The sequence below is a fragment of the Equus przewalskii genome, chromosome 3 (assembly GCF_037783145.1).
Source record: "Equus przewalskii isolate Varuska chromosome 3, EquPr2, whole genome shotgun sequence".
NCBI classification, from domain to species: Eukaryota; Metazoa; Chordata; class Mammalia; order Perissodactyla; family Equidae; genus Equus; species Equus przewalskii.
Genome location: NC_091833.1, coordinates 22,179,798 through 22,194,492, shown reverse-complemented (window position 1 = coordinate 22,194,492; position 14,695 = coordinate 22,179,798). Strand labels below are relative to the sequence as shown.

Here is a 14,695-nt window from a genome sequence, read left to right as displayed (position 1 = left end):
TTCCCTAGGACAGAACTCTTCAGATTTCCCATAACCTCTGTGTTCTAGGCTTCGCACACACACTAAGGATGGTTGTGCATGGTTGGCTAAGTAAGGTGACTTAAGGGAAAGCTCTGTAGTAGAGCAAGTGAAAAAGAAAATGGTGAAATTAATTTTAGTAATTTATTTAACCAAATATACCAAATATTATCATTTCAACATGAAATCAACATAAAAATTATTAACGAGATCATTTTTTTTTTGTACTAAGTCTTCAAAAATCTGGTATGTTATCCCTACAGCACATCCCAATTTGAATCAGCCCCACTTCAAGTGCTTGAGAGTTTAATAAGCACATGTAGCTGGTAGCTACTATGTTAACATCACAGAGTAGAGAAAAGAGAGTCCTGCTAGGCTTCCAATCCTAAGCTTCATGTTCTTGAATGCTGACTAAAAAAGACAGAAAAATGAATGCTGGCAGGTGGGCCCCAGATATATCCATTTTAAAATATACTCCCAGGCAATTTTCCTACACACAAACCAAGAAGCTCTTCACAATTACATAGCAATATATATGATTAATGTGTAGTGATATCTCATTGTGGTTTTAAACTGCTTTCCCCTGATGGCTAATGATGTTGAATATCTTTTCATGTGCTTACTTGGAATCTGTGTATTCTCTTTGGTGAAATGTCTGTTCATGCGTTTTGCACATTTTCTAATTGGATTGTTTGTTTTTATTGAGTTTTGAGAGCTGTTTACATATTCCAGATAGTTGTCTTTTGTTAGATATTATATTATGCAGAAATTATACTCGATCTTTTATTCCCTCCCTCCAGTCAGACTATCTTCCTTTTTTTCCCATCTGCAATCCATTCTTATCTCAGAACAAATGGCCTGCCACTGAAGGAGCATTACTGGATCCTCTAAATGGGAACTGTTCTCAGCCCTCCTTCTGTCGTGCTCCCACAGCCCATTGCCTATAAACCAACAACAGCACTTAACACATTCTCTCCTCTTTAGCTCTACATCTGTCTCTAGAGCTAGTATCCTCCAGAGCTTCTTAAACAAAGAAGTGCCGTTTTGGCACATGGCAAGTGCTCAAAAACTCGTAAACCATGTATCTAACAAAGGATTGTGGTTGCTGGTTCTAAACCTGCCTCACTTACCTTTTGAGACATCTGTGGTCCTCTTCACAGGTGGGTCACCCTGTGCCTCCAGGAGCCAAGGCAAATCCCCTCCCTCCAGAAGTGAGATCAGGGCAAGTCTGCAGACTGGGGATCCTGAAAAGGAGGAAGAACATGGCGCTGGCGGGGAGTCTCATGTTAGCATTCCTAGGGCACCTTGTAGCCCTGTGTCTGCACTGTCAGTGTCAGAGGAGGAAACCCCAAAGTAGCTCAGTAAAATATGGCCCGCAGTAGTGGGCTGGAGGATGGGGAAGCCCAAGGAGATTTTAATCAAGAGAAAACTGAGCATTTGTGACCTCTTCCTAAAAGGTCACTTGGAGTTTATTATTGAGATCCTATGACACACACAAGCACAGGGAAGGAATGATGAAAGTCTGCCTTAGACCACTGAGAGAGCTGAAAAAATGTGTAACTTAAACAGCAAGATACTTCTCTCCCACTGTGCCCTGCACAGAGCCCCTTATGGTGGGAAGTGTTCTCACCAGAACAGCTGAACCCACATTAGACCTGAACCAATCTCAGGCTTCTCCCTCCCTCCCTCCCTGCCTGATATCCTCTGGGACTGAGGAATTAGGAGTTTTTGCCCCTGGAAATACGCAGAAGGTTATGAAATTCGTGCTACATGCCACCCCTACCCTTGTCCTATGAGTCTGAGTCCCAAAGGCAAAGTGGCCTTACCTAGGGAAGTCAAGTTTCCATAATTTGTCAGCATCACTTCCCTGTACAGGACCCTCTGTGCAGGAGAAAGGCCAGCCCATTCTGTCCGGGTGAAGTACACAGCCACATCCTTGAAGGTCACCACCTCCTAAAATAAGAGGTTCCTGCTGCCCCAGAGCCAATCTTCTGGCTCAGTGCCAGAGTGTGGGGCACAGAGGACAGTGTGAGGGCTGAGGAAGCGTCCTGTGACAACAGGGAAATGAAGAAAGGGTGAACGGACATGGACTTGAAAGCCAGTGAATGACTACACGTATGACCATCAAATCTGACACTCCTTTCACTATCAGAGCAGCTTCTACTTGTACACAAGATTTTCTACTACAAAAGGAAAGGCCACATTATAGAAAAGTTGGAACAGGGAAGGTCTTTCATGAATTCACCTTCTTGAAGCAAACCCTCGTCATTTTTGCATGTGCCCTTCCAGTCTTTGAGACTCTCCATGAACAGATGACTGGCCTCTGACGGCCCTTCTCACTGGTGACATCTCAGGAACTAGCTGCTGCCTGTCCCCACTTCACTGACAAGGGCCTGGCCCATCCATTCTGCTCCCTGCACTAAAAGTAAGCCCTGCTATGTGTCCACATCTACCCGCCCTATCCCACTTACTGAGAACAGAGTCACAGTTTGTCCACATGGGCCTCTATCCCATGAAACCCTCATCTGATGCCTGAACTCTGTTGTGCCACCCGCCACTCCGCCCCAACAAAAGGGGCTGTGCTGCCTCTGCTCGAGCCCCTCCAGCAGAGGAAACTCTACTGCCTGAACCACCTACTCAACTCCAGATGGTCTTCTTAGGAGAAGGTGCTTCCTGATTCTAATGGCTGCTAGCAGCTCTCTGGCTGTGTCTCTTTCCACCTCCCAGATAATCTGTCTTCTGCAAACCAAACCTGCCTGCCAGCCCCAATTCTCCCTTCCCAGAAAGCACTATGATCCAGTCCCTCTCACCAACTTGGTGTCTTCCCTGGGCAGTGATGATCCTCCCGTCTCTTTACTCCAAGGTCTCACATGTTAGCACCATCACATGGATGATCCAGAAGCCCTGGCAACCTTCATGCCAGTTATGTTCCTGACATGACTGAGCCACAATCCAATTCTGAACTCATCTCTCTACTTACACTGACTCCTTGGCTCCTCCTAATTCATATGAACCTTAGTGCAAGGAGAAACAAATGGTAAGTGCTCAAACCTGATGTTGGCTGTTATTCTGATCCCTGTCTCAGTCAGTAGCACCACTTTCAGCCTGGTCTCCTGTGCTAGAAACCTGATAATCATTCTTACCCATCCCCCTAATCACTGCTTAGTTATGACAAGGAATCAGTAATCAAATCCTGCCAATTTTCTCTCTTGGGCCTTTCTCGGATCTGCCTCCTACTCACTATCATTTTAGGTCACCACATAGCTCAAGTCCTCAGCAACTGTCCTTTGGACCACTACAACAGTCCCTAACTCCAGGCTCATCTTCCAGTCTGCTTTCTGTCCAACACACAGAAAGATCTTTATAAAATGCCAACCTGACCTCAACTCTGTGGGGTAAAGCACATGGATGGTCCCCATACAACAACAAACTTACATCCAAGAACCTGAGCCTGAGCTCTATCAGCAACAAATGTCAGATGACAGGAAGGCCCAAGACTGGAGACAAAGGAAATAGCTGGGAGGCTCTGTTGACAATGTCCCAGAAGAGGGATGATAAAATTAGGAAAGCCATAAAAGGAAGGGGTAAATGGGCACTGAGACAGGAACAAAAGGACATGGATTGAGGTGTCAAGGAGATTAAAGAGTCAATAATGATTGAGAAATCTAAAACCAGTGACCAGGATGGTGACATGGGGATACCAGCAATTGGTAGGAAGTGCAGGAGCCGGGGTCGGGGAGTGGTGTACAAGGACGACAATAAATTGTGTCTCTGATGTGTTGAGATTAGGCTTCCAAGCAGGGTGATATTAAGGGAGGGGAGTAGAGAGACATTGGACATTCTGAGATTCGTACTTGGGAGAAGATTGTGGATGCTGAGATGCAAGATAGAGAAGCCTCAAGACAGAGCCAAACAAGCAGCACTCAATGACCCAGCAGGCTGCAGAGCTGAAAGGCACTTGGCAAAATCTTTCTCTCTAACCTGGGAATGAACAGTACTGCTGCCATTTGACAGATGAAGTCAGCTGAGGCACAAAGAGGGTAAGTGACTGGCTCAAGGCCACAATACTACTGAGGGCTGATGGGAAATCTAATCTGAAATTAAATTTCCTGCCACCTAGTACCAAGTTTCATATTGCAGGATGCTGTTCCCCTCAACCAGAAGTAATAACTCTCAAAAAAGATATGTATGTACCCTTCCTGGACCAATTCTTTCCCTCACTGACCCTGAGCCCCCAACTTCTGCTCTCTTTTTTGGAAGACAAGTGGTATAGGCCCCTTTTTTCTTGTCTTCTTCCTACTGTATCTCTGCCCCCACTTACCAAGAATCTTGTGACCTTGTTGATCTCGATCACTCCCACTGACACTAGATACCTACACCACCAGCCTGAGTCCCTCATCCTCACAGATCCCTCTGTGGGGGGAGCTACTGGACCTGGGGACCCTCCAGCTGAGCAGAGATCCTCAGAGTGCAAGAGGGTGCACCTCTGCTTCCCAGGACACTCTCTCCAGGTGTCACCTCCTGGGCCCTCCAGTCTCTGGCTGCTCAGTCACCATCAGCTCTCTCTCCCCAGCATCCAGTCCCACTGAGGGGGATGAACAGCTGCTTTGGCTCTAAGACTTTTGCCAGAATCACTCCTCTCATCCCCCATTTCCTTCAAATCAGATCTCTCGAAGGCTGACCTGAGGGATCCACAGCTCACCTGGTGCCAAGCTTCCAGGGGCATGGCTGCCATCACTGGGCTCCCTCTCAGTGAAGGGCAGGGGCTGAGGGAAGAAACAAAAACAAAGAGAACCAAGAGCGAGCTTGGCTCAGTCAATGACTTTCCTTTAAACCTGCAAATCTGTATTAACTGCTAATAAAAACAGCTGACATTCATTGAAGGCTTGCACAGTGCCAGCTTCAGAGCTCAGTGCTTTACGTTCATTATAATACTAGGAGATACATACTACTATTGTCCTCATTTTATCACAACAAGGAAATGAGACTTAGAAAGTTTAAGTAATTATCTTAGGCCACAAGATCTGTATTAATAACCACTAGGTAGTGCTCTCTCTCCTGGGTAAACAATACAGTAGGGCAAAAATATATATAAACAAAAGCAAAATAAAACAAAAAAAACAGGTAATAAATTTAATGAGAAACATACCAAGTCTATATAAAGAAAATTATAAAGTATTACTGAGAAACATAAATGAAAAGGCAAAACATGTTCCTGGATGTAAGGAACCAATATTAAATTTTTTGTTAATGTCGACTTTCCTCCAAACTAATCTACAAATTTAATAGTAATTTCCTTTTATTAAGAGTTTGTGCACGCTCAGCACTACGCTAAATGCTTTATACACATCTTCTCCTTTAGTCCTCACAACATTCCTTTAAACGAGATTTAGGTTTTAACTCCCTCACCCTACTCTCTAAACAGATGAGTAAAACGGAAGCTAAGAGTTTAAGAGACTTCACCAAGTTCACACAATGAGTCGATGGTCAAACTTGGATTTTAAGCCAAACTTGGATTTCAAGCCAAGTTGGCCAGATTCCAAAAGCCATACTCTTAACAAGTAACCAGTATTACTTTCAAGCAAATTCTGAAAAGAATTTACTTAGAAATCTGGTAACATGATTCAAAAGCTTATATGGAAGAATAACTAGTCAAAACAGCCATGAACATTTAAATAAAAAGGGAAAATAGGAAAGAAAAAACTGGCAATGCCAGATGCTAAATGTATAACAAATAAAGCAGACTGGTACAAGAACAGATCACTACAACAATAAAACAGAATCTAAAACCCAGGAGAGACTAAACTATCAAGTACATCATAAAGATGGCATTCCAAACAGGGGGGAAAAGGGACTGATTATTCAATGAATGACACTGGAACAACGGGTTAACTATTTAAGGACAAAATACGTAATTAGATTCTTTATCTCCTACCATACACTGAAATAAATTACATATGCTCTAAAATTTTAAATGTGAAAAACAAAACCAGAGAGAAATTAAAAGAAAACAAACGTAACAAGTCTCCATCCCAGGGTGCAGAGACATCTAGCAAGAGCAGTTCCAGCCCAGTGGGGAGGCCACAAGCCAAAGGACAAAGAAGCAAAGAGAAAACACTCAGAATGACAAATTACTTTTAAACTCCTGGTTTAAAAGATTATGGAAAACTCAAAGGCAAACTAGGAAACCAAATCTATAACACATGCCAAAAATAGTTAATATCCCAAATCCTTACAAAATCAGTAAGAAAAAGCTGGACACCCTAGGAGAAAATATTATTAATAGGGAATTCACCTATAAATGGCCAATAAACACATGAAAAGCTGTTTACTCTCTAGTATATATAAGATGGCAAATTAAAACAATAAAATGTCATTTTTCTATCTGTCAAATTGGGAACTTAAAAAAATATTCTTTATACTGGAGAAAATATACTTTTAAAATCATACACTCCCAATATCTGCTGGTAGGAGTGTAAATTGTTACATCTTCTCCTGAGCACAAATACCTGCCTAAGTATATTCCTATCTATACTGTTAAGTATAAAATGCCAACTTCCGTTGTACATGATTTGCTCTCATACAGTAGAAAACTGTTACTGGCGGTTACCTCCGGATAATGGACACGAGGGTCCAAATAGAGGGAGATTTCTTTTTTTACCACACAGTCTTAGGTAATTCTTTTTCTTACCACATACATATAGTTCTGTTTAAATTTGTTTAAGAACTTAAAATTTAAAACCAATTTTCAAAGATTCCAACTTAAGGAATTTATTGGAGACGTGCTCAAAGATTTCTGCTCATAAGCATTCATTGCCATTATTTCTAATATAAAAATGATGCAAACTTAAACATCCAACAGTTTGGTACAAATGAGAAAAAAATAAGGCAGCCATTAAAAATCATGTTGTAGAATGTTTCAAAACACAGGAAAATACTCAAATGCAATAAGTGAAAAAATGATTATAAAACTACTTGTATTTCAACCTTCAATTACATGAAAATCACGTGTACTTAAAAATACCTACAAAACCACTTACTGGACGTAAATTTTTTAAAACTCAGTATTTATCTCTGAGTGGTAGTCTATTGATGACTTTTATTTTTTCTTTGTGGCCATTTTGATATTTCTCCAATTTTCTTACTAGAAATATATTTACTAATTTTTGAATTAGAATAAATGTCACAGGGCAAGTATTAAATGGCTGGCTGGGTCCCAACTCAGGATCCCAGCACCTGCTATTCCCTCTGCCTCTAACAGCCTTTCCCAATTTGCCCCTTCTTTAACTGATTAACTCTTTTTCACCCTTCAGATCTCAAACTAGAAAACACATCCTGGAAGATTCAAGTAAAGTCAGAGTCTCTGTCCTTATACCAGGCAGCTCACACTGTAATTATAAACATATTTGCCTCTTCAGTCAATATTTATTGAGGTATACTCTGCAGGGCAATATGGTTGGCACTAGGGATTCAAACACCGAGGGGAAAAAATTCTTGTTCTCGTGTAATTTGCACTAAAGTAAGTGTGAGGTTACAACTGTGCTCAGTGCTGGAAAGACATTTGTGGTGGTCTGAAAACCCATCAAAAAGTAACCTGTGCCACAGAAAGGGGGGGGGGGGGTTGACCTAGTCGAGGAAAACCTAAGAAACGGAATTAACTAGGCCAAAGGAGTATCTTTACCGAAGGAACCACACGTTCTAGAAACACAATGCCAAGGTGGCTGAAGCAGAGCCAAGGGGGGTGCGCGGCAAGACGAAGGGTCAAGACACTGTAAGACGTCAGGCCTCAGAGGCCCGTGAACGTTTAGGACGTTGGTCTTCTGCCCTAAAACAATGGGTTACTATGTGCAGGGGCCGAGGTATGATCAGACTTGATTGATATCGACTTTCCCATTAGGCTGAAAGTTCCCTGCGTCATTCACAGTTGCATCCCCGGAACTTGCAACAACACTGCACTTGGCAGGCACTCGATAGGGTAACAGACTAAACTGGCACCCGGTGCCACACCTTCCACCGGTGGCCCACATCCTCGGCCCCCACGTCCCAAAGCGGCCGCCCCCGGGGCGTGAAGGAGGCTGGGAAGGGCGGGACTGCCCTCGGCAGGACGGCCTCCCTCTCCCGGGCCCCGGGCCGCGTCCCAGGGAGGCCCCAGGAATCAAAGGCGCCGCCCGCCTGAGACGCGGAAGCCGGGCCTCCCGGCCCACACTCACCTCCGGCGGGGGCGCGGGGCGCTCCGGAAGTGCGTCACCGCCCGGCGCTCCCCGCGGGGAACTGCGCGTCCTCTCCCCTAAGCCTCGCGCCCTTCCCCCGTCTTCTGTTCCTGGTCCCTGGCCGACCCCTGCGGGGAGGAGGCTGCCTGCTCTCCGAGGGGCCTACGGCGGCACCGACTTTCAGCCATGGCACGGGGCGGAGAAAGCCACAGGCCACCCTGGACGAGCGCTAGCACTGCGGGATTCTCTTATTCGACTGCACTCAAGCTGGCTCTGCTCATTCGATCGGGGCAGAGTTCCTTGTGGATCAGTGACGTTGTAACTGCAGTGTGAGGAATGGATTTAAGTTGGGCAAGAGAGCGGTTAGGAGGCTATTCAGAAGGCCCAGTCACGATAGTGAAGATCTGGATCAAGGCGGTACCGTTTATAAGTCTGCCATTAATCTCTCTTACAAGCTATTCTATAACAGCTGAAACTGTAGGTACGAGCACATTTATATGAACCACGTATGCACTATTCTGCCTTGTGGATGGTACCGCTCTAGAAATTAATCTTTAAATATTCTTAATTTCCCATTACATGTAACTAGCATCCAAACTGCTTCAAAATCGCCTGTCTTTATTCTGTCTTAGTGCCCTTGGCTTGACAAACAACAAAATGTTCAGAGATATGCCTTCTTCACTTCAAGATCACTCCGTTCTTCCAATGAGGAAACTGAATCCTAGAAAGATGAGACATAGCCCAGATCTCACTGTGATGTAGCAGGGTTCTTGGCCGCCTTTGCACCATGACCCCGGCTTTTGTCTCTGTTCTTATTGCCTTGACTCAGTCACTGAGGACCTTAACCTCTCTTGGGGATCTGTGGAGGCTTGCAGTTCCATTTCTGCAGGCACAGATAAGGAACGAGCCCTGACCAAGTTGGACTGTAAGCTCTGTAATTCAGTACAAATTCAGCGAGGTAGGAGAAATACAAAGGAGACTTAGACTCTAGGCAGAATTCTTCTGCCTAGCTTATTGCTCTGGATACAGCCAGAAGGTCTCTCCTGGGGGACTTCTGGCTGGACAGAGCTTCCATGGAGGCATTGTGGCACTCTGGCTTCCAGGGAAGGGCAGGTAACCTATTCATGCTCTTGGAACCTCAGGAGATGCAGTTGATGAGAAAGTGAAACAATACAGACACAGACTATAGCACAGTTTGACAAAGAGAAGGAAAATATAAGAGAGGCTAAGAAACAGGAAGGATAAAATGAAAATACCCAATATACAGCTAAAAGAGATCCAAAGGAAGAGAACAGTAAGAATGGGAACAAGTGACAAAGACATAGGGAAATGGGGACTCGTTCATTGTTCGTGAGAGTGGGAATATACAAACACTTTGGAGAGCAACTGGGCAGCATCACATAAAACTCAAAACGCACATACCTTAGGACCCTGTAGGATATACTCCTATAACCTGATAAACTCTTGCACACATGCACAAGGAGTCATTCTGTGTAAATAAAAAATTATAGCCCCAAAACTTTGATTCAGTTATGGTTAAAACTTTGTTAATACCATAAGTCACAATGATATTTAATGAGAAACCTTGAAAGGTTTCTTATCGATGCTTTTGAGAAATCAATGTGTAAGTTTCTCTAAAGAAAAATTTTAAAATATTTACATACCAAGTCCCTAAAGGCATTAAAAAGGGGAGCATTAGCCAGACGGAAAACCAATCTAGCCTGAGTTCAGTCATCACGCACTCTGTGTGGTAGATACTGTGGAGTGGCTCACTCAACATCTTTTCCAAACTTCTAATGTGTCTTTATGTACTGCAAGGATGGAAAGCTAAACACCAACTTTCCCATATTCCCTATGGCTGGGGGCTTCTGGATATAACTTAGGCTCCACTGATCAGATGTATTCATAAAAGACTAACTTATGTGATTGAAGTGGTGCAGCTCACCACAGAGGCAGCATGGTTCGGAAGCCCCCGGCTGTAATCTGGAAGGCAGTTTCATGACTATTGCAGAAATCATAGGTCCTTTGATGGTGCAGGCCTGCAGTGTTGCTTTGGGAGTCATTCCCTGATGTTTAGTCAGAACCTATTTCTTCAACCTTCCCCATTATTTTGTAAGTTTCTAAAACCTTGTAATCTGGCTTACTTAAACTAGACCCCGAAAAATGGACACTAGGTCATATAATGAGTTTGAGTTTCTGTCTAATGTGTTCATTAATAAAGAGAAAGCACTACTGTTGACTACAAGGGTTTTATATTCACCTCCTAGGAAACTTAGTCTAAATGGCAAGATTATGATTACGGCAAACTGGTTTTACGTATTTGTTGTGGGAAATCATTTCAGCATGCTTTATTTGCTAATAGAAACCTTTGTTAGAATATGCATGTTGTAGGAAGTTGAGTTTGTTCACTTAATATGTTATGAGCTCTACCTCTATTGATTTCTTTTTCTTTTTAGATTTTTTTGTAAATGTTTCCTTCTTCTCTCCAAAGTCCCCCAGTACATAGTTGTATGTCCTTCTAGTTGTGGCATGTGGGATGCCACCTCAACATGGCCTGATGAGCAGTGCCATGTCCACGCCCAGGATTCGAACCGGTGAAACCCTGGGCTGCCGAAGCAGAGCACGAGAACTTAACCACTCAGCCATGGGGCTGGCCCCATGATTTCTTACTATCTATGAGTGATTGCCTTCATTCTCTAACTCTCCTATTATATAAGTAGCATGAGGTTACCCACTATTGAGCATTAAGACCCCTTTGCTTTGGCTTTCTCTCTATAGACCTGTTTGAGTTAGTTTCTTCAACACATACAAGGATATTCACCATGGCACTCCTTGAAATAGTAAGAGTAGGTAAGTAGGCTGTAGAAAATTCTTTTCATCAGTTAAAATGAACTAGAGCTACAAGCTTCAACATGGACAAATTTCATAAATACCATTGTTGAGTAAAGAAAAAGCACATGAAAAAAGGATAGAGAGTAAACATTTTGTTCACTTAAAAAATACATAAATTGGGGCCGGCCTGGTGGCAGAGTGGTTAAGTTCACGCACTCTGCTTAGGTGGCCCTGGGTTCGCAGGTTCGGATCCTAGGCGTGGACCTATGCAGTGCTCATTATGCCATGCTATGGTGGCATCCCACATAAAATAGAGGAAGATTGACACAAATGTTAGCTCAGGGCCAATCTTCCTCAACCAAAAAGAGGAAGATTGGCAACAGATGTTAGCTCAGCGCCAATCTTCCTCACACACACACACAAAATCCATAAATTATAAATACATATAATATTCATGGATAATTTATGGAACACACATTTATAGTAAAAGCTCCAAAAGAAAAGCATGCATGATTCAATGAAACACACTAACCCCAGCATAGGCGTTTTCACTGGTAGGAAGGGGAAGGGAAGGGGAAACAAGGAGGGATGGGGAAGTGAGGTTTTAGCTGTAAAAGAAACAGTTTTAAAATGTTGGCAAAATGCTAAATTGGTTTAACCTAGATGGTAGGTACATGAGAATTGGTCACTTTTACTAGTTTTCTATATTTATCAATTATTTCACATTAAAAATAAAAGGTTTAAAAGTAGAAATAAAGTCTTTATCACATTCATTATACTGTTAGACTTTCATCCTGAAGTGGACTGTCTGATGATATATTAGTTCTGCTTTAATGCTGAAGCCTTCCAGATATATTATTAGAACTTGTTTCCACTGGGTATACCCTAGGCTGTCTAAATTGGGAGTAGCTGTTGAAGATTTTCCCACATGCTTTACAGTCATTGGGTATCTCACCTCTGTAACGCATAATACCATCAGAACTATAGTTAAAACCTTTCTAAACTTCATACATATGAAGAGTTTCTTCCTATCATGATGCCCATTTAATTTTGCATTAACAATATAGAAGACTCCTGTAGTACTTACACTGGTAGGGTTTTTCTCCAGTGTAGATACCCCGATGCATACCAAAGTGGAAAGTACTTTCAGAACTGCAGTTAAAACCCTTCTCATTCTACATACATTTGATAAGTTTCTTCCCATGGAAGGTTCCTTAATGCCCAATTAATGTTTCATTAACAATGTGGAGGGCTCTTCTCTAATGAAGCTATTCTGATGTTAACTCACTTGGGATCTACACCTGAAGGCCTTCCCACAATCACTTCATTCATAAGGTGTCTCTCCAGTGTGGATTTTCTGATGTTGACAAAGTCTGAAGTTATACCTAAGAGCTTTCTCACGCTTAATATATTCATGGCTTTTCCCCACTGAGGAGTTTTTGATGCTGAATTAGTCTTACATTGATGCTAAAGCCTTTTCCACACTCCTTACATTGAAGTGGTATATCTCCAGTATGAATAAGCTGATGCTTTCTACATTGGGAGCTACACCTGAAGGCTCTCCCATACTCGTTATACTCTTAAAGTTTCTTCTCAGTGTGGATTCTCTGATGTTGAAGATAGTCAGAATTATGGCTGGAACCATCCCCACATTCCATACACAAAATAAGATTCGTCCCCATTATGGTTTCTTTGATGCCTGACTAGATTGCATTGATATTGAAAGCTTTCCCACATACATTACGTTCATAGGGCTTCTCTCCAGTATGGATTCTGACGTCTAAGATAGTGAGAACTATATGTGAAATCTTTTCCACACTCTATATAGTTGAAGGATTTCTCCCTAATGTGGTTTCTTTGATGCCAGATTAGTTTTGCACTCACATTGAAGGCTTTCCCACATTCCTTACATTGATATAACTTCAACTCTCTAGTGTGGACTTTCTGGTGCTAAGTTGGGAGTTATATCCAAAGGTTTTCTCATACTCTATACATTTGAAGGGTCTCACCCCAGTGTGCATTCTTTGGTGCTGAATCAGTTTTGAATTAAAACTGAAGCCTTTCCCACTTATCTTACATTCATGGGACCTCTCTTTAGTGGAGGAAATGCTCTGAGATGATGTTTGTACATTGATTAAAATGACCTCTCCAGTGGAGACTCTCTCATCCTCCCCACACCTATTGGAAAATAATTTTATTCCCTTCATACTACCCACTATGGATATTTCCTATAGCCTCTTCAGTTCATAGTCTTCTGGAAAGGTAATTCTTTGAAAAATGTCTCTCCGGAGCTTACTAGATATCATAATCTCTTCCTTTGATATATCTTTTGTTGTTATGAATTCATTAGCAGTCTTGGTTACATTGTCTATATTATGAAATAGAAAACAAAATTGCACTTAAGAAGTGTTCCTGAAAAGGCAACAGGATCATAAAATCATAAGACTATTAAATATCATTGGTCCAATCACCTCAACTAACCAATGACAAGCTGAGGCTATTATAAAGAAAATGTATAGTATCTCAAAAAAGGAAAACAGTCAAGGTAGAATAATAAACCAGTTCTTGTCCCCAGTTACATGTTCTTTCCATCATCAGCAATCTACTTTCCCTCACTCTACATTTGACCCGCAATTCTATTTCTAAGTATGTCAAAGAAAGCATGTCATAGAAAAGTTATTTCACATGTGCACAAGTAAACATGTCCAACAATGTTCACTGCATCAGTTTGTCCAAATGAAAACTCAAGGCAACCTAAATGTCCATTATTAAGACAACAGCTAAATCAACTACAGTATATCCCACACAATGAACTACTATACTAAACATCAATGAAAATGAATGAACTTGAGCTATGTAGTTAAATCTCAGTTCCATAATGCTGAATTTAAAAAGTAAGCTGCAGAAGAACACATCAAGTACACCATTTATACAGACTCAAAACATGCAAAATAATGTTATGATGTTTATGGAAATAACCATGTATTACAAATTTAAAAGCATCTATGGGCATGACTAACACCAAATTCAGATGGTAACTACCTCTGGAGCCATAGAGAAGGAAATGCAATTCAAGAGAGCTATACAGGGGACTTCAATTCTATCTGTAATCCTTTAATTCTCAAAAACCTATGAAACAACCATGCAAAATGTTCACATATGAAAAAGCTAATGAGAGGGATATAGGTGTTTATCATTCTCTATATTTTTCTACACCCTAAATATTTCTAAGAATTATTTTTTAATCTAAATAGTACCACTAGTAGAATAAAAACTGAAGAAATATACTCCAAAATAACAAAGAATGATAAAAGAGCAAAGAAAGCAGAGTCCATATTGCAAAAGGGACAAAATAAGACACAAGTAATCATTAAAAACTAAAAGCACTTAAGAAGACAGATGTCGGACCAAAATTTATCACAATAAATGTAAATAGGTTAAAATATTCTTTAAAGCATCAATACAGCAAATGGATGAGACATGTTCTGCTGAGATGATTAGATTACTTTCCATAAGTCCAAGGGTGAATAAGCCTGTGAATAGGGCAATTGCCTTTACTGAAATAGTCCTCACAGATAGAAGATCTTGTTTCTAATACCTGGAGCCCTTGCTCTTTTGACTGAGAACAAGGCCCC

At 41.8% G+C, this 14,695-nt stretch overlaps 1 protein-coding gene across 5 annotated transcripts in view; it reads right to left on the bottom strand.

Annotated features, from left to right (window-relative positions):
- Positions 1–8,537, bottom strand: part of ZNF19 (zinc finger protein 19) — a 30,001-nt gene extending 21,464 nt beyond the window's left edge. The window contains exons 1-4 of one of the 5 annotated variants that reach the window (XM_070612288.1): positions 8,229–8,537; positions 4,721–4,784; positions 1,845–2,066; positions 1,149–1,262 (exon numbers count right to left, since the gene is read on the bottom strand). In XM_070612288.1, the coding sequence (XP_070468389.1) occupies positions 1,149–1,160 (12 nt within the window). In that variant the 5' untranslated portion in view covers positions 1,161–1,262; positions 1,845–2,066; positions 4,721–4,784; positions 8,229–8,537. Of the gene's footprint in view, positions 1–1,148; positions 1,263–1,844; positions 2,067–4,720; positions 4,785–7,699 lie in introns of those variants that run through there. The other 4 variants (XM_070612290.1, XM_070612289.1, XM_070612291.1 and 1 more) reach the window with 4 other exon arrangements.
- Positions 8,538–14,695: the final 6,158 nt, after the last annotated feature.